This window comes from Hemiscyllium ocellatum, chromosome 14 (assembly GCF_020745735.1).
Source record: "Hemiscyllium ocellatum isolate sHemOce1 chromosome 14, sHemOce1.pat.X.cur, whole genome shotgun sequence".
Classification (NCBI taxonomy): Eukaryota; Metazoa; Chordata; class Chondrichthyes; order Orectolobiformes; family Hemiscylliidae; genus Hemiscyllium; species Hemiscyllium ocellatum.
In genome coordinates this window covers 68,476,853-68,501,936 of record NC_083414.1, presented here as the reverse complement: position 1 = coordinate 68,501,936, position 25,084 = coordinate 68,476,853, and the positions used below count along the sequence as shown (strand labels likewise).

At 38.4% G+C, this 25,084-nt stretch overlaps 1 protein-coding gene across 1 annotated transcript in view; it reads left to right on the top strand.

Annotated features, from left to right (window-relative positions):
* dock3 (dedicator of cytokinesis 3) overlaps positions 1 to 25,084 on the top strand; it is a 721,249-nt gene that overhangs the window by 26,347 nt on the left and 669,818 nt on the right. The window contains exons 3-4 of the mRNA XM_060835046.1: positions 15,144 to 15,184; positions 23,384 to 23,439. Of these exons, the coding sequence (XP_060691029.1) occupies positions 15,144 to 15,184; positions 23,384 to 23,439 (97 nt within the window). The remainder of the gene's footprint in view (positions 1 to 15,143; positions 15,185 to 23,383; positions 23,440 to 25,084) is intronic.

The window sequence follows — 25,084 nt, the reverse complement described above, 5'->3', positions numbered from 1 at the left end:
AGGCAGACATCCCAAAACTGTGAAATTATGACCTGGATATACCGGTGACAGTATAGTAACTGGAGTATCTGAGGGAGAAACTATCTTTATTGCAGGAATCTCTGATGTAAAGGGGGAGGGATGCAGTATATTTGTGTAAATATGGTGGACTGTTACTTTAAAATCCAATCACATGATGTCATTGGCCACTTTGAGCAGTAAACACCTTTGTCTCATCTTTCTATTAATAGAGTGAATTTCATCTTAATAAAGCTGCTATTGTTTAATGTTTTACCCTCCTGGATGATCTTGAAACATAACACATTTGGTACTCTGTTGTCTGCTGGAACTGTTCCAGATCTACAAAACTTTGGAAGTAGACAACCAACACATCCATTATATCCAAGGCTGCCATCTTTGCTGCCCTGGTATGTGGATTATCAGGATCGATGGATTAATTAGCTTTCACTTCCATTAATTTTTTTGCTTTTTAAAGTTTATGTCATTTTCCTTCATTTTCTGTTTTCCAAAATACTCCTTCTTCTGCTGCAATGCTATTTGTGTCATCTTCTGTGAAGTCAGCTTTTGGTTCTCCTGAACAGGGATGCTTTTCAGCACAAGAGGAAGGAATGGGTTAGTCTAGCTAGAAAGCTAGCTGGAAATTTTAAAATCAAATTAATAGTAAGAGTTTCTACAAGTTTAAAGATAAAAAAGAGAAGTTAAAATGAGTGTTGGTCCTATTGGAGAGTGTATCTGGGAAATGAGGAAATGAAGGATGCATTGAACAGATATTTTGTCTGCCTTCACTATAGAACACATAAATAACTTATTAGAAATGTAAATTGTGAAGTGAGAGAGAGGGAAGAACTTAATTGAAATCATGAGGAAAAGAGTAAAATTATTAAAATTAAAGGCCTCAGGTCCTAGTAAGTTTCACCCTTTTTTTAAAAAAAAGTTTGCGAAGATAGTAGATGCATTAATTTTAATTTTCCAAAGGTTCCAGCAGATTGGAAAACAGCTAGCATAACTCCTCTATTCAAGAAAGGAGGGAGACATAAAGTGGAAAACTCTTGGCCAGTTAGCCTACAATATAATTAATGAGGTGATAGCAGGGCACTTGGAGAATAATAATGCAATTATTTTACTGGAATGGAGGTCTAGACTAATTTATTAGAGTTCTTCGAGGAAATAAAAAATAGTGGATAAAAGGGAAGCTGTATATATAGTTTTTTCAGAAGGAATTTAACAAAGTGTCCATCAAAGTTAATAAATAAATTAAATGCTCGTAAGTTAGGTGATAACATTACCATGGCTAGATGATTGGTTAGCTGACAGGAAACTGAGAGTTAGGATAAATCGGTAATTTTTGGGTTGATCAGATGTAACGGAGGAATGAGTCCTCAACCGTTTACAATGTATGTTATTTGGTTGAAGCAAAATTTCATGGTGACACAAAGATAGGTAGGAATGCAAATTGATAAGGAGTCTGCAAAGGGATTTAGATAAGTTAGACAAGTGGACAAAAACTTGGTAGCTGGAGTGTAAGTGGGATAATGTGAACTTGTCTGCTTTGGCAGGAAAATACAAAAATATAATGGACAGTGCCTGGGTTGCAAATGGGTTCCATTCTTGAGTCTGTTCACAAGATAATTTGTATGCAAATTGGAACACAATGCTGGACAACTTAAAGTAATTGTTTGTAAGTACAGGAAATGTTCCTATGTTGGATCTTTAAACTTGCACCCCTGTATGGGATTGCATTCATGACTTGGATATTTGTAAGCTGAGAACTCCCTGTACATTGTATTTAAGCAGAGAAGGATTTCAGTATTCTTTGATATAGAGGGTTCTGAGTTTCTTGGTGTGTGAATGACCAATATGTTAGTATGGAAGTTGAGCCACTTGCTATGGACCAGGCCAGACTCCTCAAAACATTTCAAGAAGGTAGTCCAGACCCTAACTTTGCTAGTTGTTTTAAACAGGTATAAAGTGGGTATTGCAGGAGAGAATCAGCTGGTCCAACCTACTTAGTTTTAAACAAAACAGAAATTACTTACCAGATTACTGAATGAAAAACAAACAACAGAAAAACAGAATGATACTGTTCCAAATACTTGGAACAATCCCCATAAATACCCTTGGCACAAAAAGTAAAATCAAGCACAAGTTCTTACAAATAGAAGTCAGAGAGAGAGAGAAATACTATACCAGCTCGGACCTGCTTCTTTGAGTCCAGCAGCCTTTCTTCACACTCCTGCTCAAAAAAACCAAACCAGAGTAAAGTTGAGTTCGGAGAACTGGCCACACCCCTTTCATTGTACATGTTTTTATTTAAACTTGAAAGCCTCTGTCTGAGGCCATATCTGTTAGCTACTATCAAATTGGCCCTAAAACCCTACAGCCCAGACTTTTCAGAGTCTGTTGTTTATGACCTGAAAAAGAAGCCAAGGATTGCATAACCTTGTTAAAGGAGCAGCTTTGTCACACCTCCTCCCTGAGAAAAATGAACCATTAACATCCACAGATGGCTTCATTTTAAAACCCCCTAAAAAAGAATGTTACTACTCTAAAACACACATATACATTACATTGACTATAAACATGCAAACATGCACAACAGTTCCAGGCTGTTGTACTCATGCCACCGAAAGCCTCTGTTTCTCATTCGAGTCTTGACAATGCATTGGCAATCATGTTTTCTTGTCCTGCTACATGCACAACTTTCAAATTGAATGGCTGTAACAACATGCTCCATCTAAACAGTCTGGTATTTTTGTCGTTAAATTTCTCCACAAACTTCAATGAGTTAAGGTCAGTGTATATGATTGTCTCAGATAGGTTGCTGGTAACATAAACATTGAAATGTGGTAATGCCAATACCAAGCTCAAAGTCTTCTTCTCAACCATTGAATATCTCTGCTGATGAATGTTTAACTTCCTGAAGAAATACCTGATAGGTCTTTCTATCTTCTCATCGTCTTCTTGCAAGAGCACAGCACTGACACCCACATCACTTGCATCAATAGCTACTTTGAATGGCTTTGTGTAATTAGGTGTGGCTAATATCGGGGCAGTGGCTAACACACCTTTCAGGCTGTCAAATGCTTTCTAACAGTCTGCTGTCCACTGTAATGTCTTGCCATTCTTTAGCAATTCAATGAGTGGAGTAGCCACACTGCTAAAATTTGGTACACAATTTTGATAAAATCCACTCAATCCAAGGAACTGTAGTACTGCTCTTTTTGTCAATGGTGTGGGAAACTCCCCAATTACCTTTTTTTGCATTCTGTGAGGCCATTTGTCCATGTCCAATAACATGGCCCAGGAAGGTGACTTGAGCTTTGGTAAATTCACTTTTAGCCAGGTTTATCAACAAGCCTGCCTTCTGAATTCAACCAAACAAGTCTGATAAATGTTGGAAATGTTCCTTCTCTGTGTGACTAAAAATCACCAGGTCATCGATATATATGACATAGTTGGGTAATCCGGTAATGACCTGATTGGTTAGTCTCTGAAATGTAGCTGGCACATTTTTCACGTCAAATGGCGTGACTTTAAACTGATACAGACCATTCGGTGTTACGAAAGCCAAAATTGCCTTTGCTCTTTCTAACAAAGGTACTTACTAGTGTCCTCTGAACAAGTCCAACTTAGAAATTTAAGTTGCTTGTCCCACCTTTCATCACAGTCTTCCAAACGCGGAATCGGATATGCATCAGTCTTTGTAACTGCATTGACTTTGCTATAATCATTGGGTACCATCTGGTTTTGGCACCAATTACTATGATTGAGCACCAGTCACTGTAACTCACTTGGATTATGTCATTTTGGAGCATGCGTTCAATGTCCTTTTGAACCTGTACTAACTTTAGAAGGTTATGTCTATAAGGATCTTGCTTCATTGGAAAAGCATCTCCTATATCTATTATCATGCATAATTAAGGTAGTACTTCCTAGTGGTAGTAATAACTCTTCCAGGTCATTTTAATTTTCCTCTGGAAGGTAACTCAATAATTTATCCTAATTTTTGACGACTTCTTCATTGTCGAATTTAATTTGAGGAATGTCCAATTCAGAATCTCTGAACTTGGTTCTTCCCTCTGTGTTGTAATCAATAGCGCATTCTCCTCTTCCTTTCCTTCCATGTCAAAATACCTTTTGCGCAAATTCACGTGACACTCCCTGTGAGATTTATTTCTGTCTGGAGTCCCTATCAAGTAGTTCATCTCACACAGTTTCCTTTTGATGTGATAAGGCCCACTAAACCTTTCTTTTAAAGGTTCACCTATCACTGAAAGTAACACTAATACCTTATTGCCAATAGCAAAATTGTGAATTTTTGATTTCTTCTCTGCTTCCTATTTCATCGTATGCTGTGATACTTTTAAATGCTGTCTAATCAACTCCTCAGCTCTATTTAATCATTTCCTAAAATTTGACACATAGTCCAAATATGTGGTCTCTGAATTCTGACTTACCAATTTCTCCTTAATCAAATTTTAATGGTCTTCTCACTTCATGCCCAAAAACTAATTCAAATGGACTGAATTTGATCATTTGGTGCATTTCTGATCTAATTGTATCATCTATCGGTAGATCTGTATCTAGTGAAAAATTTGAATAACTCCTCGATAATATGTTTAGCTGTGATATTGTGTAATGGAACTGGAAATCTAGTGGACGCATTGTTTATTGTTAACAAATACTGATTCCCACTTTTTGTTTGAGGTAGGGGACCTATGCAGTCAATTAAGACTTTTGTAAAAGGTTCATCAAATGCAGGAATAGGTATTAAAGGTGTGGGTTTTATTACTTCCTGTGGTTTTCTAATTACCTGACATGTATGACATACCTGGTAAAATTCAGCTATATCCTTATGCAGTCCAGGCCAGTAAAATGTTTTTGTATTTTAGCTTGAGTTTTTTTCACTCCTAAATAACCCCCAAGTGGTATCTCATGCGCTACTCCAAAATCTATATCCCATTGGCAATATGATTCAAGAAAGGGAGGAGGGATAGCCCTAGTAACTATAGGCCAGTGAGTCTGACTTCAGTGGTGGGCAAAGTCTTAGAGAGAATGGTAAGGGATAAGATTTATGAACATCTGGATAGGAATAACGTGATCAAGGATAGCCAGCATGGTTTTGTGAAGGGCAGGTCGTGCCTCACAAACCTTATTGAGTTCTTTGAGAAGGTGACTATGGAAGTGGACGAGGGTAAAGCAGTAGATGTTGTGTATATGGATTTTAGTAAGGCGTTCGATAAGGTTCCCCATGGTAGGCTAATGCTAAAACTACGGAGGTATGGCATTGAGGATACATTAGAGGTTTGGATTAGGAATTGGCTGGCTGGAAGGAGACAGAGGGTAGTAGTTGATGGACTATGTTCATCTTGGAGCGCAGTTACTAGCGGTGTACCACAAGGATCTGTTTTGGGACCATTGCTTTTTGTTATCTTTATAAATGATCTAGAGGAAGGGCTTGAAAGCTGGGTAAGCAAGTTTGCGGATGACACAAAAGTCGGTGGAGTTGTGGATAGTGAGGAAGGAAGTGGTAGGTTACAGCGGGATATAGATAAGTTGCAGAGCTGGGCAGAAATGTGGCAAATGGAATTCAATGTAGCTAAGTGTGAAGTCATTCACTTTGGTAGGAGTAACAAGAAGATGGATTACTGGGCTAATGGTAGGCTACTTGGTAGTGTGGATGAGCAGAGGGATCTTGGTGTCCATGTACACAGATCTCTGAAAGTTGCCACCCAGGTAAATAGTGCTGTGAGGAAGGCATATGGTGTACTGGGCTTTATTGGTAGAGGAATTGAGTTCCGGAGTCCTGAGGTCATGTTGTAACTGTATAAGACTCTGGTGCGGCCTCATCTGGAGTATTGTGTGCAGTTTTGGTCGCCATACTATAGGAAGGATGTGGAGGCATTGGAACGAGTGCAGAGGAGGTTTACCAGGATGTTGCCTGGAATGGTAGGAAAATCTTATGAGGAAAGGCTGAGGCACTTGGGGCTGTTCTCATTGGAGAAGAGAAGGTTTAGGGGAGATTTGATAGAGGTGTATAAAATGATTAGGGGTTTAGATAGGGTTGACACTGAGAACCTTTTACCGCTAATGGAGTCAGGTGTTACTAGGGGACACAGCTTTAAATTAAGGGGTGGTAGGTATAGGACAGATGTTAGGGGTAGATTCTTTACACAGCGGGTTGTGAGTTCATGGAATGCCCTGCCAGTAGCAGTGGTGAACTCTCCTTCTTTATGGTCATTTAAGCGGGCATTGGATAGGCATTTGGAAGTTATTGGGCTAGTGTAGGTTAGGTAGGATTCAGTCGGCGCAACATCGAGGGCCGAAGGGCCTGTACTGCGCTGTATCTTTCTATGTTCTATGATTTGATGAATTCTGCCTGAATATGTGATGGTCTCAAATTCCTCATCAAGACATCATTTTTAAGATAATAACATTCAGGGATACATTCGGATTCGTTTTCTGTGTATGTCTTTTGATACAACTGCTTTAAATTTGCATCTTTCTGCTGTAATTCTGTTAATTTTTCTGAGCTAAAGATGTCTGCATTGTCATCCGTCTGCTCTTGGTTGGTGCCAACCATTTGATCAAACAGTGTCTCTGCTAATTCAACTTTCTTATCTGTACTCTTTGATTTCTCCTGTTGCAACAGGTGACTTTGTGGCCTCATTACCACACATTCAGGAAAGCTTCCAGGATGTGGGTCCTGCAATAGTTGAGTTGCCTGAGTTTCCACTGGCTTTTCAACCACAGTAGGCGGCATTCCTACCAGTGAATCAGGTATATCATTAGCAAGGACAAATTGTATTCCTGGAGCTGAGAGTTTCTCCATTACTCCTACCACAAATTCTCTACTCTTCACTGGACACTCTAACCTCATTTTACATAAGTGAGCGCTTTTTGTCTCACTGTGAATTCCCGTTGCTAGTATCTTTTCTGGCAGTAGTCCTTCCTAAATACAGATCTCCTCATTTTTCAGCATCACAGGTTGAAAGGATGCTATGTCTCTTAATATTGTAATCTCTTTACCTCTTGCTCCTGGCCAATGCGAATAAACCTTACCATCACAGGTATATGGTTTAAGAATTTCTGGCACTTCCTCCTTAACCAACCTCCGACGAGCTTGTGCATTCTGGTGCAGCTTTCTAGCCTCCATTGTGCTTTCTGTGACCACTCAAACAAAATTCACTGGCTTATCCTGTTTTCCTACATTTGACTTCCCAGTGCTTCTCCTAACCCACCGACACTGTTTTATGTGGCCTACTTTATTGCACTGGAAACACTGGAGCTGTTTAACTTCTCTGTCTGCTTAAAGGGGTTCCTTTTTACACTGTGGCAAGTTATCCTTATGATCTTCACTGAGATCTACCTGCCCCTTTCCACATGAGGGTTTCTCTTCTCCCCGATTTTTATCCCTCGTGCATTGAAATTGATTCTGGAAACCAAACTTTGATTTATGGACCAACTCATAATCATTAGCCATTTTAGCTGTTAATCTTCCCATTGTAACTCTCTGGTCTTTCATATGAATTCTCCCTATTTTCAGAAAGTAAATTTTTGAACTCCTGTCTAAGTGCCAATTTCTGAACTTCAAACTCTCTCTCTTTTTCTCTCTCTTCTGCTAAAGCAATTTGTTCTTTTTCTCCTTCCTCTGCTTATAATCGTAATTCCTTATCTTTTGCCTCTAACTCAAGCTGCTTCATTTTCAATTGAATTTTAGCCATGTCTAAAGGTTCCGATGGCATTTCCAGCAAATTTAAATGCTGTAATTATCTCTCATTTCCTCTTGGAGGGAGGATGCAGTTCCAACCCCAGCTTATCTGCCACTTCCAGCCTCTTGGCCTTAATCACCTTTTGTAAAACCCCCAAAGTCACTTCTTCCACCCCAGAAAACTTTTGGTGACTGAAAGAGCCATTGCTATCCCAAGCATTGTTTAAACCAACCAAAATCAACACCCAGAACAAAAGACACGAACACCTATCATTCACTCCCTTTGAGTCCAACAACTCTCATCCCAATTTGGAAGTACAGAACAAATCCCGCAAAGAGCCCCCAGTCTGTTAACAACCAGGCCAGACCCCTCAAAACATTTCAAGAAGGTAACCTAGACCCTAACTTTAGTAGTTGTTTTAAGCAGGTGTAAAATGGGTATTTCAGGAGAGAATCAGCTGATCCAAACCTAGTTAGTTTTAAGCAAGACAACAGAAAACAGAATCCCGAATAACTTAACTTCTCTGAAAACTCAACAATTCTTCCCAACTTAATTATGCTGTTCCAAATACTTGCAACAATCCCTATAAACACCTCTTGGCACAAAATGTAAAATCAAGCACAAGGTCCTTACAGGATAGAAGTCGGAGAGAGAGAGTACCAGCTTGGACCTGCTTCTTTGGGTCCAGCAGAGTTTCTTCACAATCCTGTTTTTAAAAAAAAACTAAGGAAAAGCTGAGCTGGGAGAACTGGTCACACTCTTTTCATTATGTAAGTGTTTTTTTAAAAACTTTAAAACCTCTACTTGAGACAGTATCTTTTAGCTATTATCAAATTGGTCCTAAAACCTGAGGCCTCAGACTTTTCGACCTCTCTGGACAAAAAAGCCAAGGCCTGCATAACCTTGTTAAAGGAGCAACTTTGTCACACACTAATTAGGGAGACAAGTGGATTATGGTAATTTGTTGAAGGGGAATAGAACATAAATAAGAATGTTTGATGCAATCATCTATTGTCTCTTTATTTCAGAAGGGGCATGGTTGCATTGAAGGGAGTGCAGAGAAGGTTTGTTTGACCAATTCCTAGGATAAAGGGCTTGTCTTATGAGGAAAGGCTGCACACATTGGGCCTGTTTGCATTGGAATTTAGAAAGATGAGAGGTGATCTTTACTGTAAACCCTGAAGGAACCTGACATAGTGAATACTAAAACATACTTCCCCTTGAGGGAGAGTCTAAAACTAGGCAAAGCAGTTTAAAATTAAGGAGCTTCCCATTTAAAATTGAGATGGGAAGAAGTTATTTCTCCAAGCATCATTGCTTTGTAGAATTCTCTTTCCTTAGGAGCAATGGAAAAAGACTCAGAGGATGATTTTCAAGCTGAATTAGATATTTTTTGATGAAAGAGTAGTAGGGGTATAAAAGAAAATCGAGGTCCAAATTATGAACTATGATTTGATCAAATGGCAGAGCTGAATGGCCCACTCTTCTAATTCTTATGTTCTTATGTCAGTTAATGTTTCAGGTATCCGATCATCCTTTACGACTGGAAGATATAACAAATAAAAGCATTTGAAAATAGGGTAATTGAAGTGTAGAAAAGAAATTAAGGAAGAAGCAACACTCAGCAAAACAAATGAAATGTTGGGTGTGATGTCCTTGGGAGGAGGAATAGGTGACGTGATAGCAGGAGAGAAAATGAATCATAATGAATTACGTTTTAGAACACCAATTCAAGACACAAAGAACATGAAACTATGAAAACAATTCTTTCCTTCCTGACATCAGATTAGCAATGTCTAGAAAGATTTGCTTGATTTTTTCCCCTCAGTTCTTAAATGGTAAGATTAGGACCTCATCCTTAAATACTAACCAGCTTATTCTCATGTATTTACATCTCATTAAAACACCAACTTATCCATCATATAGCTTTTTCAGTTCTCTCCTCCAGCGAGAAACTTGATAGTGTAAGTGTTTAATAAGTAAAACAGAATAGGAACCTGTTTACTTGTCTCCTCAAGTATGTGGTGCAGCTCATAAAGTGCCTGTGCTAGTCCTCAATCTTCTCTTTGCATGCATCTACTTCTTCACAAGGACCCTGCATGTACCATGGCCATGAATCTTCTCGCACCCAACTAATAGCAATGGAACAGCCTCACCACTTTATGCCTTTATCCACTATAAAACTGAGGGATTGCTAGGTCTTGAATGCTTCTACAGGTAACTTTATGTTTAAGGACTACCAAACATCTCATGGATATTTCAGGTTGCTTTTATGCTGATGTGGAGACAAGCATCTTACAGTTCAGGTTAGAAGTTTCCTCACTGAGCTGGCAGGTTTATTTTCAGATGTTTTGGCACCATTCTAGCTAACATCATTAGTGAGCCTTCGGTGAAGTGTTGGTGTTTTGTCATGCTTTCTATTTGTGTGTCTTGGTCTCTTCAGGTGGGTGATATGATTTCTGGTTCTTTTTCTCAGAGATTGGTAAACGGGGTCCAAATTGATATGTTTATTGATGGAGTTCCAGTTTGAATGCGAGGCCTCAAGGAATTCCCATGTGTGTGTCTCTGTTTAGCCTGTCCTAGGATGGATCATGTTGTCCCAGTTAAAGTGGTGTCCTTCTTCGTTTATATGTAAGGATACTAGTGATAATGGGTCATGTCTTTTGGTGGCTAGTTTTCTGCCTGTCTGATGTAGTGTTTGTTACAGTCCTTGCATGGTATTTTGTAAATGACATTTGTTTTGCTGGTTGTTGGTATGGAGTCCTTTAGGTTCATCAGTAGCTGTTTTAGTGTGTTGGAAGATTTGTGGGCTACCATGATGCCAACAGGTTGGAGTAGTCTGGTAGTCATCTCTGAGATGTCTTTGATGTATGGTTGTGTGGTGAGAGTTTTTGGGTTTGTGGTTTAAGAATCAGTGGACTGCGCTTATCGGGAACCCGTTCTTCTTGATTACACTGTATAGGTACTTTTTCTCTTCTGCTGCTCGTAGCTCCTGGATGCTGCAATGTGTTGTAGCTCATTTGAATAATGTCCTGATGCAGCTCTATTTGTGGGTGTTGGGATGATTGCTTCTGTAGTTAAATGTCTGGTCTGTTTGCGCTGCTTTCGTATTGATGCTGGTCTGCAGTTTTCCATTAACTGTTTGTTCCACTGTAGCATATAGGAAGGGGAGTCTGTTGTTGTTATCCTCCTCTTTTGTGTAACATGCCAATAAGAATGTTGTTGATGATGTTGTAGGTTTCTTATAATTTATTCCGTTTTGTGATGACAGAAGAGACAGTCACATTGTGGACCCAAAGTTTGGTTGAATTGTGGGAAGGGCTGTTTGTTTGAGTCCCTGCATCACTGCTTCTGCTAAGAAGCCTAATATTGGTGATCCCACAGGTGTTCCATTGACTTGTTTGTAGTAGGTCTTGTCATTGCAGGTGAAGTGGGTATGCAATTGCCATAATTTCGCCTCTACTAAGTAATATCGCCAGCTGACTTCAATTTGAACTCCATCTGGAGGTCTTTAATTAATAAAAGAACGTTGATTTTGAATGATAGCCTCAAACCATTGTGAACATTATGTTGTGCATATTGCTTCCTTGTCATGCAAGCTTACCAAGTCTTGTAATTTAAAAGTGGAACCTGAATTTGCCTTTTGGCAGTCACATTTCACAGCAAGGTCTAGAAGAATCTCTGTCACAGTTGCCACAATCTCTGGCTGAAATACGAGTCAGCAAGGGTATGCATATGATGAGGAATGGGAGAATTTTCTTTTGGTTCAGCAGGTAGGTTTGGCTCAGGAGGGGAACTTTCATAATGACTTGCTGGCAGAAATGTAGCGTATGCACTTTGAATGTCCACTGTGCTATAGGATAAGGTTGTAGTTCTCCGAATTCTTTATCAAGGATTGACAATGGCGTCTTTGGGAAGCCTGGGAGGTCATAATACATGATTGTTATGGATGTGATGGCTCAGGTATTCCTTCAATTATCTTTCTGACATTCCCCACAAACTATATGCTTACAGTGCTCAAATGGGTCAGGCAGTTGCATTTTTATTGTTTAACAGAGAACAGTGGAGAAGGAGATAATGATGAGAATGAATTCATCAAGAACAGAAACTACACTTGGCTGTTGCATAGCCTCTGAAGGGAGAAGCATCAGGTCAAGATCCATCAAGAAAGCAGAGACAAATGATGAGACTCAGCACTAATAGGCCCCACTGTCATTTTCTTCAACTGTCTGAAATAAATATAGGCATCGATTTTAAAATGTCCCACCCCATTAACTTTGAATGACGTTATCTGCTGAAGGAGGACTTGCGCTCACATGAATTAAGTGACAATTCCATCCAGGTGTCTATCAAGGGCACAGCTGCCTTGAATTAGTATGCCAGTGGCTTATTTCTGAGATCAACTGGAAATCTGTGTGCTACTTCCCATTCCTACATCCATAAGGGCACCTTTTGATTTTACTGATGCCATTTTTCCTAGACCATACAATGTCACATCCTTCCCTTCTACAATGATAATCAAGCAGTTAGGGCCTCGGAAGTCTCCAACAGGTGCAGAGTGCCTATATTGCTTGGACAGTGATAACGGTGTCCCATCACCAACCTGTGAGTTCTGTGAATAGAAAAGGCTTCTACTTTGTTAATGTTAAAATACTTTGTGACCATTGCTTGATATCCACTACTTCCCCACCTGTCTTGATTTTCTGGGCCTAGGGATGGGCTAAACTTTCCTGAAATGCGAGCAAGATAGGAGTTGGTATAATAGAAGTGATGAAAGAGGATTTAATGATCGTGCATAAGAATGAGAGAGGTAAGATGTCCCAAGTGGGTGCATAAGAAACACAAAGGGTAGGTAGAGTAAGTAGTTGTAGAGCATGAGGGATTGTGAGCCCTTGTGTTGGCATGATATATTCAATGCTGAGGATTGTCATCCAAATACCTTGATGAGATACTTGGTAATGCTAAAGTGAGTAATGACCCTGAGATTATGAAAAGGCAAAAAGAAGATGTACAACTTCACACCACAGAGTGAAGAGGATACTGACCTTCTTACAGTACCGTTCGTCATCTTTTCTGATTGTGGAAAAACACTGGCCATGCATCTCTGTTTTGGCTGGGTCTGGTGGTGTGGCCTCTTTCCACTGTCAGCTGGGAAAAGGACTGACCTTCTGACCACCACCTTGTCCTCATGATACTTCTGATGAGCCATATCTTCACAGATTAGGGATGAGTCCCACAATGTGAGGAGCAATTCCTGTCTTGCAGTGTCTGAAATTGTGCCCAACTATCCTTTAAACATGGTAGCAGAGATATCTAAGCTGGAAGATTCTGGCATTGATGAACACCTTTACCTTGGTTGTAATGAAATTCAACATGTAAAGTATCCAACTTTGTAGCAAAATTAATCTGGTTAAAAGCATTGCATCGTGTAAGAACATGTCCTGAGCCATTGCAGAGTCAGTCATAAATATGTCAAAGTAAAATCGATGCAAAATGGGAAACACTGAATAATAATTGGTGTTACATTTTATAAAACTATTGGCCTAGATTTTGCAGCTAGCAACTAATAAACAACATTATCAGTTTCCTGCTGATATCTACATGCTGAATTTCTGTGAGCTTCTCAGGGTTCTTCTCAGTCCAGCATTTTTAACCAGCACGGCACCCTAGTAGGGACATCTGTGGTTGGGGCAAGAAACAGTGAGATCCTTCGACTAATCAGACGAAAGAATTCTCAGTGAGTACATATTTAGTGTTCCCTGAATTAACTGTTACATAAGGACTTGAGGACCCTGGAGCAACTTTGCAGTGAGGTCACTGAGTTGCACGTCCCTCAGGATAAATAACACAATATGACAAACTTTTGAGGTTGATGGACATGAATATAAAAGATGATATTTTACTCTTTACTGATGATCAGAAGCTGGTATACCTATGATTACCATGTTCACCATTAGCACTAATGCTGCAATAATGATGTATTGATGAATCAATATAACAAATAATGTTACTCTGAATTTAAGACAGTTCTTTACTTTTGCCTTCTCCTTCAGCAATCTATCTTGAACCCAACCTAAATGTAAACTTTAGCTCCAGTATTTAGTTAATCAAATTAAATTGAGTTGAAGAATCATGCTTTATTTATTTGATCTCTTCATAAAACAAATAGAGTCATAGAGATGTACAGCATGGAAACAGACCCTTCGGTCCAACCTGTCCATGCCGACCAGATATCCCAACCCAATCTAGTCCCAGTTACATTCAGGGTATTCATCTGTCCAAATAATAGCTTACCTAGTTTTAGTCCTGTCAGTTTCTGGACCCATTTACTATCTTTTGACAAGGGAGAGAAGTGCCTTAAAAACAGCAAACTTTGGTGCACTTGGAGATAGGCCAACATGACTTTAAATCACTTAAGTCAAATGTGTTCATTGAGACGCAAAGATAACCTTAGTGTTATGAGATTTGTTTGCCTTATATAGCACTGTATCACATCTCAGAATATTCCAAAGTCTTGTTATAACAAAGTATTTGAAATGCAATCACTCTTGCTATGTAGGTGAATTTATCAGTGATTTCCTATACATAAATGGTGTTCCATTAATGGGATTCCCAGTAACAAACTAAACTGTTGTTTCACACTATATATAGCCGATAGTGGTACCAAGTGATCTAAACTGATTTTTAATTCATAATTTATATCTGTTCTGTTTGGTTCATGTTCAGTAGTTTTTACTTTTACTTGTTACTGCATTCAAATCTTGGCTGTGATCTGTTGCTTTAGGAATTAGTAATTCAACCAATCAGGTGGTAATGAGATATTTGCTTATAAAAATTTGAAAAATGATACTTCACATCCGAATTTTGAAATCATGGAGTTCCAAATAATTCAAAGGAATTCCAAGCTGGTGAGGGCTGTTTAAATGAGCATTTTCAGCATTTTTAAAACATTTGAATTTTAGGTTCCAGCTCATGCACTGTGTTCATTTTGATTTGTAAGTCATTTTACAACACGTTTTGTTCTGTTAGAAGCCTCTTGAGTTGTGCTTTCATCTTGATCTCATTTTAACTCTTGTTATTTAAGTGTGTTCATTCTGAAATTCAAATTTAGATATATTGGAGTGGAAACAGTATTACATGAAAGCGAAAGAATCATTGTGCAGATGACATCAGGATATTGGGTCCATGTGATATATCCACAGTTGCATTATAATACTTGATATAAAATCGTTCGTCAGTACATTGTGCTTCTTACTCAAGGTTTTCCACTTCTTTTTCATGCTTTCCCAAATTTTACTAGTTTCTTTGACAATGAATGCAGTCTTCATGATTAAAATACTATCAGCTATCATTTTCTCAATATAAATCCACTAGTATTACAAACCTTTATACTTTTTCTTGACTGGGATCATTTTTTTGTTTCTTTTACAGGATGGTTCAGAGGATTTGCAACCAAAAAGCCGACAGTCAAAGTAAGTAACCCATTGCTTTCCATTTCAAGAATGAGAATTCTTGATCCAAATTGAAACCCAGTGTTGTTCTGTAATTTCTGCACTTGTTTAGAAGCTGAGTTATGTCTGTCTATGCTGAAGAAGATCCTGTATTTCATACCAATTCAATTTTTTTGCCTTTACATTAAAGCAATGTGAAATTTAATTTAATCATTATTTGTAGTCAACACTTATTTCTGATAATTCACTAACAATTCATTTGATTCATTTATAATGATTAGTGGGATTTGGTTATATTGACCAAATTAGCAGCACTGTGACTCGCATAGTGTATTGTTTCAGCATAGATGTGGAGGTGCCAGTGTTGGACTGGGGGGGCAAATCAAAAATCTCACAACACTGGGTTATAGTCCTACATATTTATTTGAAACCGCAAGCTTTCAGAGCCCTTCTCCTTCCTCAGGCAGCTAGTGAGACAGAATACATCGAACACAGAATTTATAAGTAAAAGATCAAAGAGTTATACAACTTACGCGAATGTATTCAACAAATCCAGATGGCTATTAAGTCATCAGTTAGAATGGAGGTGCAGGTTTCGATTGATGAATATATAAATCCCAGAATTTTTCAAGTCACTGCACTAAGATAACTTCAGACTTTATCAGAATTGAAACATGGCCTCATACTTAAAATTCATTCTCTGACCTGAGGTATCACTTTTATTCTGATAAAGCCTGAAGTTATCTTAGGGCAGTGACGTGAAAAATTCTGGGATTTATATATTCATCAATCGAAACCTGCACTTCCATTCTAACTGATTAAAGATGTAATAGCCATCTAGGTATGTTGAATACATATGCATAAGTTGTATGACCCTTTGATCTTTTACTTATAAATTCTGTGTCTGATGTATTCTGTCTTACTAGCTGTCTGAGGAAAGAGTGGGGTCTCCGAAAGCTTGTGGTTTCAAATAAGCCTGTTGGACTATAATCCGGTGTCGTGTGTTTTTTGACCTTGTGTCAACATTAGTTAGAGTACTATAACTGCTGTGTGGGTGAGTTATAACATTCTTCTCAATACTGTAAGGGTGAACTAATGAAAGGACAGCACATTGCATGTATTGAAATTAAACCCTGCATTGTGTGCAACTCTATTAGTTTATATCCTGTCTCATCACACATACCATATAGGTGATATGTCATCGAAGAACCATATATTGCCGTCTTCTGAGCAGATGTGTGTTGAGTATACCATTGTTGCAGTAAAATACTTCGATATTGTACTGAAATAGGACTCTGATCTATATGACTTAACTCCCTACTTATTTGTGTATTGACCCAACAAAACCATTAGGAGATTTAAAAAAAATTAAAGCAACCTAGGTTATTAGATGTTGTTCGCAAAATGAGTTACTTTGAGGTAGACCAAAATAAGCAGAAGGATTTTGTAAATTTGAAGCAAGGTTAGTAAAGAAATATGTTTTGTTAGATACAAACCTTATAATGGGGTATTAAGATAGCTAGGAGTGATGTTAAGAGACTTGATTGCCTGAACATGATTAATTGCAAAAAGCAGTTAATTAAACCAATAGCATATTCAACTCCATTGTCAAAATAGTAGATTGTATAAGTAGTGCTATGGGCTTTCAAAAGCACCAGAATGGTGTACCTTGACAAGTGGCAAGCTCATGACCTGGCATGTCCCTCTTCCCACATTACCATTAAATCAGTGTGCTAACCCTGGTTCAATGAGGTGTGTTGATAAACTTGTCAGGAATAGCATTGATCTAAAAATACCTAAAATTTAAACCACCAACTTTGTGAAGCTACAATGTAGGACTAACTTGGAATTAAGTTTTCTGTTTGGATATGTGATAATGGCAAGACTTTGCCACCAGCCCTGGTCTATTGTAATTCTTTTGCTGCAACCCAGGTGGTATCGTGAAAGCTCTCTTTAAATGTACTTTTGGAGTTTGGCCAGCCCGACTTCTGTTATCTGACTGTGTCCATTCGTCTGTCTCTGGGTGTTTATCTCAAGGGAGAGTGTGCGTTGGGCAGTCTCAGTTTTCTGTCTGTGATGTGCCTCTGACCAGTCCTGTCTACTACTTCTTGATGGGTGAATTTGTCTCTCCAAGTGATTTTATGTCGGCAGCAGTGGTGGAAGACTTCCAATTCACATGATACTTTAAACCGGGTGTAGTATTTTTGATCATTAACATAGTGGAGTCACAATCAACCAGAAATGTAACTGGACTAGCCAGATAAATGCTGTCTCTGCAAGAGAAGGTTGATGCTGGATATTTGTGGAATATTTATCTTCTGACTCCCTGTGGTCTCTTAACATTTACAAAGTATAAAGCGCAAGTCGCAAGAGTGTGCTCAAATGCTTTCAACTTACTTGGTGAGCCCAGTTCCATCAACATTCATCATGGTTTCTTCAGCAGTATCTCTTAAAACCACAATCTCCCCTACTTAAAAGATCTAGGCAGCAAGGAAGAGGACTACTATCTGCAGGTTTCCTGGCAAGTAATTCTGATTTGAAAGTATATTGCTGAATCTTCAGCGTCTCAGTTGGCACCTGTAAGGAAATATGACAAGTTAATATAACTTGTCTTTTCTCAGATATTTGTAGATTTAAATTCTTTCACAGTATGCGGGATTCACTAATGGGTCTAGTATTTATTACCTATCCCTATTTGGCTTTGAGTATAGCACTACCTTGAACCACCACAATTCATGTGATGTAGGAATAGTGCTCTTCAAAAAAAGATTTCCAGGGTTTTTATCCAGAAACAGTAAAGGAACAGTGATATGATCCCAAGTCAAGATAATGTGTGGCTTGGATGGGAATTTTCAGACTGTGCCATTTTCACATATCACCTGCCATTATCCTTCTAAGTGGTAGAGGTCGCAAGTTTAGAATTGCTGTCAGTGGATCCAAGATGGAGTTATTGCAGTGCATTCATGTCGATTGTGCACACTTTTGCCACTTTGTTGGTGGCAGAAGCCAATAATGTTGAAGGAGATGGATGGAGTCCCAGTCAAGGTTGTTTTCGTCCCAAATGGTGTCATGCTTATCAGTGTTGATGGGGCTGCACTCAACCAAGCAAATGGAAAGAATTTATCATACTTCTGCTTTATGCCTTATAAATGCAGGATAGGTCTTTGGAGAATTGAAGGATGAGTATTTGCTGCATAATTCCTAGCCTTTGAACCGCTCTTGTAGCCACAGTGTTTCTGTGGCTGTTCCCCTTCTGCTTCTAGTCGATGGTAACCCCTAAGAGGTTGATTTTGAAATCTTGCGTCCTCATTTATTTTGAGGAAACCCATGTCTCCCCTTTTCCGTGTTGTTGTTGTGAAGTGAGATGGCACTGAAAATATTGCTGATATATCATGGCACTCACAATTCTTTCATAATAAATGCATCTAAATACTTATCCACCAGAGGTGAGCCAATATGGACTGAAAACTCTCTTATGTCAATTAAATGTCATTATTTTATGTTCATGCTGACTAATAATGAATAAGTGAAAGAAAATTGCACTTTGGTTATGTGACAAGGAATAATTACATAGAATCAGCAATATGATAACTGTGGCATATTGACAACTGCATTACAATATCAGAGAGGAGTGAGGTTCCTAATCGGATTAGTTAATATCTTTAGATTATGGGACATTTGACGATTAATACCAACAGGCCAGTCAGTTAAATCATAATATCCTAAAAATCATCATACAATTTGAAACCAGAATTAGAGAGCTCATGCTAGAATTATCAACTACCATTGTTATTGTTCTGCTGAATTGTGTGAATATGGAAAACAGCTTTTCCATATTCTTGTTTAAATTCCAAGTTTTTTGAGCATAAATCTGTGGCTGAAAAGAGGAGGAGGGCAATATGACATGCTTGTTAGTCTGTGCTTTAAGTTGGTGAATTTTCCTATTCTGTGGACCAAATATTGGAACAATACAATGATCCATGTGCACTGCTCTCATTTATTTTTGCAACAAGAGAATGAATGCATGAATGATGTTAGAAAGTTGTGGCCACCATTATGTTTGAGATAACTATTTGTCACTAGGAATAGACCAATTTTAGAACTTAAGGATGACTGGAATAGTCTCGCTTTTAAACCTATTCTCTCAACCTTTTATAGCAATAGTAGGGATAGTGTTTGTGGATCACAACTGATCAAATGCTTATTAGGAGATGATGGCCTGATTAGTGAGCATGTGCTTAAACTGTTTCAGGTATCCATCAAAACTATCAGGTTTTCAGTGCATGTATATGTGTACCACTGTTGAGTCCAAGTAAATGGCCCAATTATCTCTCTCCTTAAGAATGGATTGGATTCCACTATAGACTTTCTGCTTTGGCAGGCTGGTAAGGATTTCTCATTTCAGATTGCTAGGGACATAGATTCACGACTCTGACATCATTCTTATTTCCTTTAACCCTCACCCCACCCATACCTTCCTTCAAACTCCCCATGTTTTCCTTATCCTCCCCATTTTTTCATCATGCTTTTTTTAAACTTTACCTTCTATCACACTCCATTCTTCATCAACAGGTGTCCATGTATCCTCGCGAGCCATTTATACCATATCCACTATGGGCAGATGCAGGATTCAAAAATCAAATGAAGTTGTCATATTCAAAGACACTGTTTTAAAAAAAAGCTTCCACAGAATTAAAAGTTTTTAATTTTTTTTTAAAATGCCTCTTCCAAATGGTCAATCCGTTGTGAAAACAAACAGACTTATTTATTTATTACAGACGCACGTAATCCTTTAACAACCTGAAACCTGAAATCAAAGTTGTTCATACAACCATTCGCTAAAATAAGCGGTTCTTGATTTTTTGAAATACAGACAAGCATTCCTAATAGCCCCAGTTCTCAAAAATTAAATACTGAGAAATATACAAAATGGAATAAATTGAAATTAAAAGACAGATGACGTATTTTAAATAGCAGATGATATCTCATTTCCATTTCACAGTATGTTTCTTGTTACTCAGTAGAATGGTGCAGGTGCTTAGATTTGTTTGTTCTTTCCAGCAAAGCCTTTTTATTTGAGAAAGAGATTCTGGATATTGGGGAGAGTTTCACAGCACGTTGTTCCATAGCTTTGAATGTATTGTGACACTTTCTCTCTGTTTGAAAAGCACTGTAATACATGGCAGCAATTTCAGTAGTGGCCAACATAATGGTCAACTGCTGATTATGCTTAAGAATTATACTCAGTCAAAAACATGTCCAAAATGTTAATACTCCTGCACCTCAGATGCTGCATGACCTGCTATGCTTTGTCAGTGCTATACTTTTCAACTCTGATCTCCAGCATCTGCAGTCCTTATTTTCTCCTAAAGAATTATATCAATTCATCATTATCAGTTGAGCACAGTATGATGCCCTTGTGCTTATAGGAAGCTCCATATATTAATACACAGGGCTCTAATTTTCATAAACCTGAACAATATATAGATGCATTGCAATGTAATTAAGTTTCCCAGTTCATATTGAAAATTTGTCTTGAGCTACAAAAGTTATTCATCAACATTTTTAAAAACTGAGTTTCAATCTGTTTGCTGAGAAAAAGGTAGTCTTTTCCGAAACAAAAGCACTCTCCTTTTTTTTTCGTTGGTGTCAACATAAAAGAAACCACAAGTAGTCCCAATTGTGGGCAATTTGTAGGTGACCAGTTAATATTGAAAAAAGATGCAATAACTGAAATTTTAATCAGACTTCAGTATCATTTAGAGCCCTGAGGATTTAATATGCAAGTTATTGCTAAGTCTTTTGTGAGCCAGAAAAGAAACTCCTTAGTTTGAAGAGTTTACATTAGAATTGTTTCAATTCAAAAACCTGTTGGGAAGTTTTGAAAATGTCATAATCAGAATGCAAAATTGTATCTCAAAACTGTCCAATTGTTCTGAAGTTTGAAAAAACTCAACAAAACCAACATTTTAAGGTAATCTGAAGCCTTCAAGGGAAGAGTATCAGAAGGTGAATCACTAAATGACCATGAAAACCTTTTTCCATGTATTACGAGGGGGCATAGCTTTAAATTAAGGGGTGGTAAGTATAGGACAGATTTTAGGGGTAGATTCTTTACTAAGCGAGTTGTGAGTTCATGGAATGTCCTGCCAGTAACAGTGGTGGACTCTCCCTCTTTATGGGCATTTAAATGGGCATTGGATAGGCATATGGAGGATAGTGGGCTAGTGTAGGTTAGGTGGGCTTGGATCGGCGCAACATCGAGAGCCGAAGGGCCTGTACTGCGCTGTATTTTTCTCTGTTCTATGTTCTAAATACAATCACAATTCAGTGATGGGTATAGTCACAAATAGTGTACACAGGATAACTCAGACATTACGTTAAAATTCTACTTGACTCTCAAGTTGAAGTCATCTATTCATTAGTTATTTGTTTCACTGAGTAAAAGCATTAATGTCACTGACTTTTGTTTTTCAAGCCACAATGTAACAACTTGATTACCTGACCGCATTGTGTTATGGCCATTTTAAAGGGGTGATTTCATCATTGGCATTTTCAGAAGTTAATTTCAATGATAACAAAGACGAATGGTGCTACATTAGTGTATTGAAACTTTCCAAGGACCATCAAGTGAGCATTATTAAATAGTATATGACACTGAGTGACATAAGGTATTAAGTCTGATTATGTAGCTCCATCAAAGAGGTAGATTTTCACAGTGTCTTAAATGAGGAAAGTGAAGTAAGTTAAGAGCACAGAGGGATGTAGGGAGGAAATTGTGGAGCTTAGGGCTCAGGTGACCAATGACTAAGCAATTAAAATCCAGATATTTCAGGATGCCAAAGTTAGAGGAAGCACAGGTATCACAGCGAATTTTGGGGGTGGAGGAGATGATAGATTCTCCATGAGGGACAAAGTCATGGAATAATTTGAAATGCAGGATGACGTTTTAAAATGATGTGTTGCTTGACCACGAGCCAGTGTAGGACAGCGAGCGTAACGCTGATTGGCATACAGGTCTTAATGTGAATTAAATTTTGGATGATCTAATGTCTTATGGAGAGTAGAATGTGTAAACCAATCATGAGTTTGTTGGGATAGTCAAACCAAGAGTATTAAAGGTATCGAAGTTGGTTTCAGCAACAGATGTGTTGAGACAGGGATGATGTCAGGTGATGTTATAGAGTTGAAACTGATTGATGGCTGGAATGTGAGGCCAGAATATCATCGTGGGATCACTTGTGACTGCAAAATTGTGAACAGACTGGATTATTTCAAAGTGTCACCTCAGGGAGTGGTGCAAACAGTAATTCAGGAACAAAGATTGGAGACTGAAAGCAATGGCTTCTGATCTCCTAATGTTTAATTGGAGGAAAGAAAGAATTTAATGCCCTCCCCAAAAGTGGAGAGGAACAGGTAGTTATTTAAGTGGGCCAGAGGACAGAGAGTGTGACCCCTCAGCCTTCCCACTTATGTTCAGGCGCAAAGGCTCATGGCAAGCTTCTTGCCCCAAAGCCTAGCGACCCTTTCAGTAGGTGAGGATCTTATTCTTCCATTGTTGATATTCAACCAGAAGCAGGCAATGCAGTTGGAACACGAGAAGTAGCAGGATAATTTGGCAGTGCACACTTAATGGGCCAGAGGGCCTATTCTATACTGTATGATTCTTTGGTCCTAAGCCTGATCAGCACACATTCACTGTCTAATCAAGGGACCTGGCATTAGTGATGATTGGGTTTCACTTAATGTCACCCATGTCCTTCATGCCGATATTGATGCCAGGAACCCGAGTTCGATTCCAGCCTCAGGTGACTGTCTGTGTGGAGTTTGCACATTCTCCCTGTGTGTGCGTGGGTTTCCTCTGGGTGCTCCGGTTCCTCCCACAGTCCAAAGATGTGCAATTCAGGTAAATTGGCCATGCTAAATTGCCCATAGTGATAGGTGCATTGGTTGGGAGTAGGGGAATGGCTCTGGGTGATTTACTCTTCGGAGGGTTGGTGTGAACTTGTTGGGGCGAAGAGTCTGTTTCCGCACTGTAGTGAATTAAATCTAATCTAATCTAATCTAAATATGTATGTAAAAAAGAGTCACGATAACCAGATTCTATCTGATTGCTGTATTTTTTCAATTTGTTTGATGTAGTTTATCTGGCTATACTATTATTGTTCTGCACTGTTAGATTTTTAAACAAAAGGAAACTTATTTTTTTTTCCCCCACAGGGTCTCTTTCCTGCAAGCTATATCCATCTGAAGGCTGCAGTTGTTAGTAACCGGGGGTGAGTACTCAATGAGGAATGGACAGTTGCATTATGATGCCAATTTACTACACAGTTAAAGAGAAAAAAAATCTACAAATCATTATCTGCAGAATTGCTCAAGCACCTTTTGTGAAAATCATCTTGTGTTTTTTTGTCCATTTCTAATGAAATTTCAAATCTTAGATTTTGGAAGATCCAGAGAATTGGCAGTCTCCTAATGATGTAGTTAGTTCAGTAACTTTTCAGCTTTCCCATTATAATATTGAAACAAATGCTAATATAGAAAAATGCTAATGACAAATAGCTTTACATTGTTTAATTTTGCACACTTTGATATCAGTTTTTTTTTCCTTTTTGCCTGGCCATTTTAATTCTAATATTAAGTCTTTGTGCCTAATATGCTTTTTCCCCCAAAACTTTTCAGACTTATTGTTTCACTTTGTTTTTCCTCTTCAGTTGTAATTTATGCTTCAGGACTGTGTATAACAAGGGCTCCCAAACCATCATCATGTTTAACGATTAATGCTAAGATTCTCTTATATTGGAGTAGCTGCTGTTAAAGGGAAGCAAATTACCAAATTGCAATCCCTGACTTGCTCTTTAATATAGTAGACCTTCCACAAAGGAAATTGGAATGACCATTATTGCATTTCAAAATTAGGAACAATGTGATCTGATGTTCATTTACTTCCTGAAAATGTTATGAATAGATACCGAACATAAATAAACATACATTTAAAGAAATATGTATAAAATTCAAGTGCTAATGATTTATTTTAAATAAACTTGAAGATTAGTAGACCTTTGTAAGCCAAACAGTGATGGAACAGGTGCAATGGGACTAAGTGCTGCAGTCCTGTTCCTATCCAGGAGCAGCACTGAGAATACTTGTAACAAGGTGCCATTCCAGTGAGGTTTGAATGCAGGACTACAGTCTGTGTTAAACAATGGAAGCTGTGTCAACTGCACACTGCTAAACAATTATAGAAATGACAGAGCAGAGGAAATCTCTGCAGTTCTGGCACAATAATGGTTAATAAAACAAATAGGAAGAAGAAGCTGAATAAGCATTACCATCCAAAATAGTGGCAGAGGCATGGGTGCAAAAGACAAACCTGAAGTTCTTGCAACCATCCTAAACCAGATGTACACCTTTTGACTAATTTGTTCTGACCTCCTCCTGGGATCTCCATCAGTGCTGCCAGAGTTCACCCAGAATTCACTTCAGCTAACTGGCTGAGAGCACTCCAAACAGAAGTGTTTGAGGACCCGGCAATCTCTCAGCTGTAACATAGAGAACTTATTCTAGAGAACTAGCCATTCTTCCACTGAAGCTGTTTTAGCACAATCATAACACTCACTTATATCCAAAGTTTTCCTTTCCATCATCTGCAAGGCACAAATCAGAAGTGTGATGGAATACTGACTACATGCTTGAATGAGTGTTGCTTCAAAAAGGAAACTCAGAAAAGTGAACATTATTGAAGATGACTTAAATGGCACACCTTGAACATTCACTCCCTTTACTATGAGCACGATGTGTTTCCAGTCTGTAGCATCTGTACGATGCTTTGCAGGAACTTGCTAATGCTTCAACTGCACCTCAAATATAGCAGCCTCTATTACCTAGAAGGGCAAGGGAAATAGATGTATGAGTATTTCT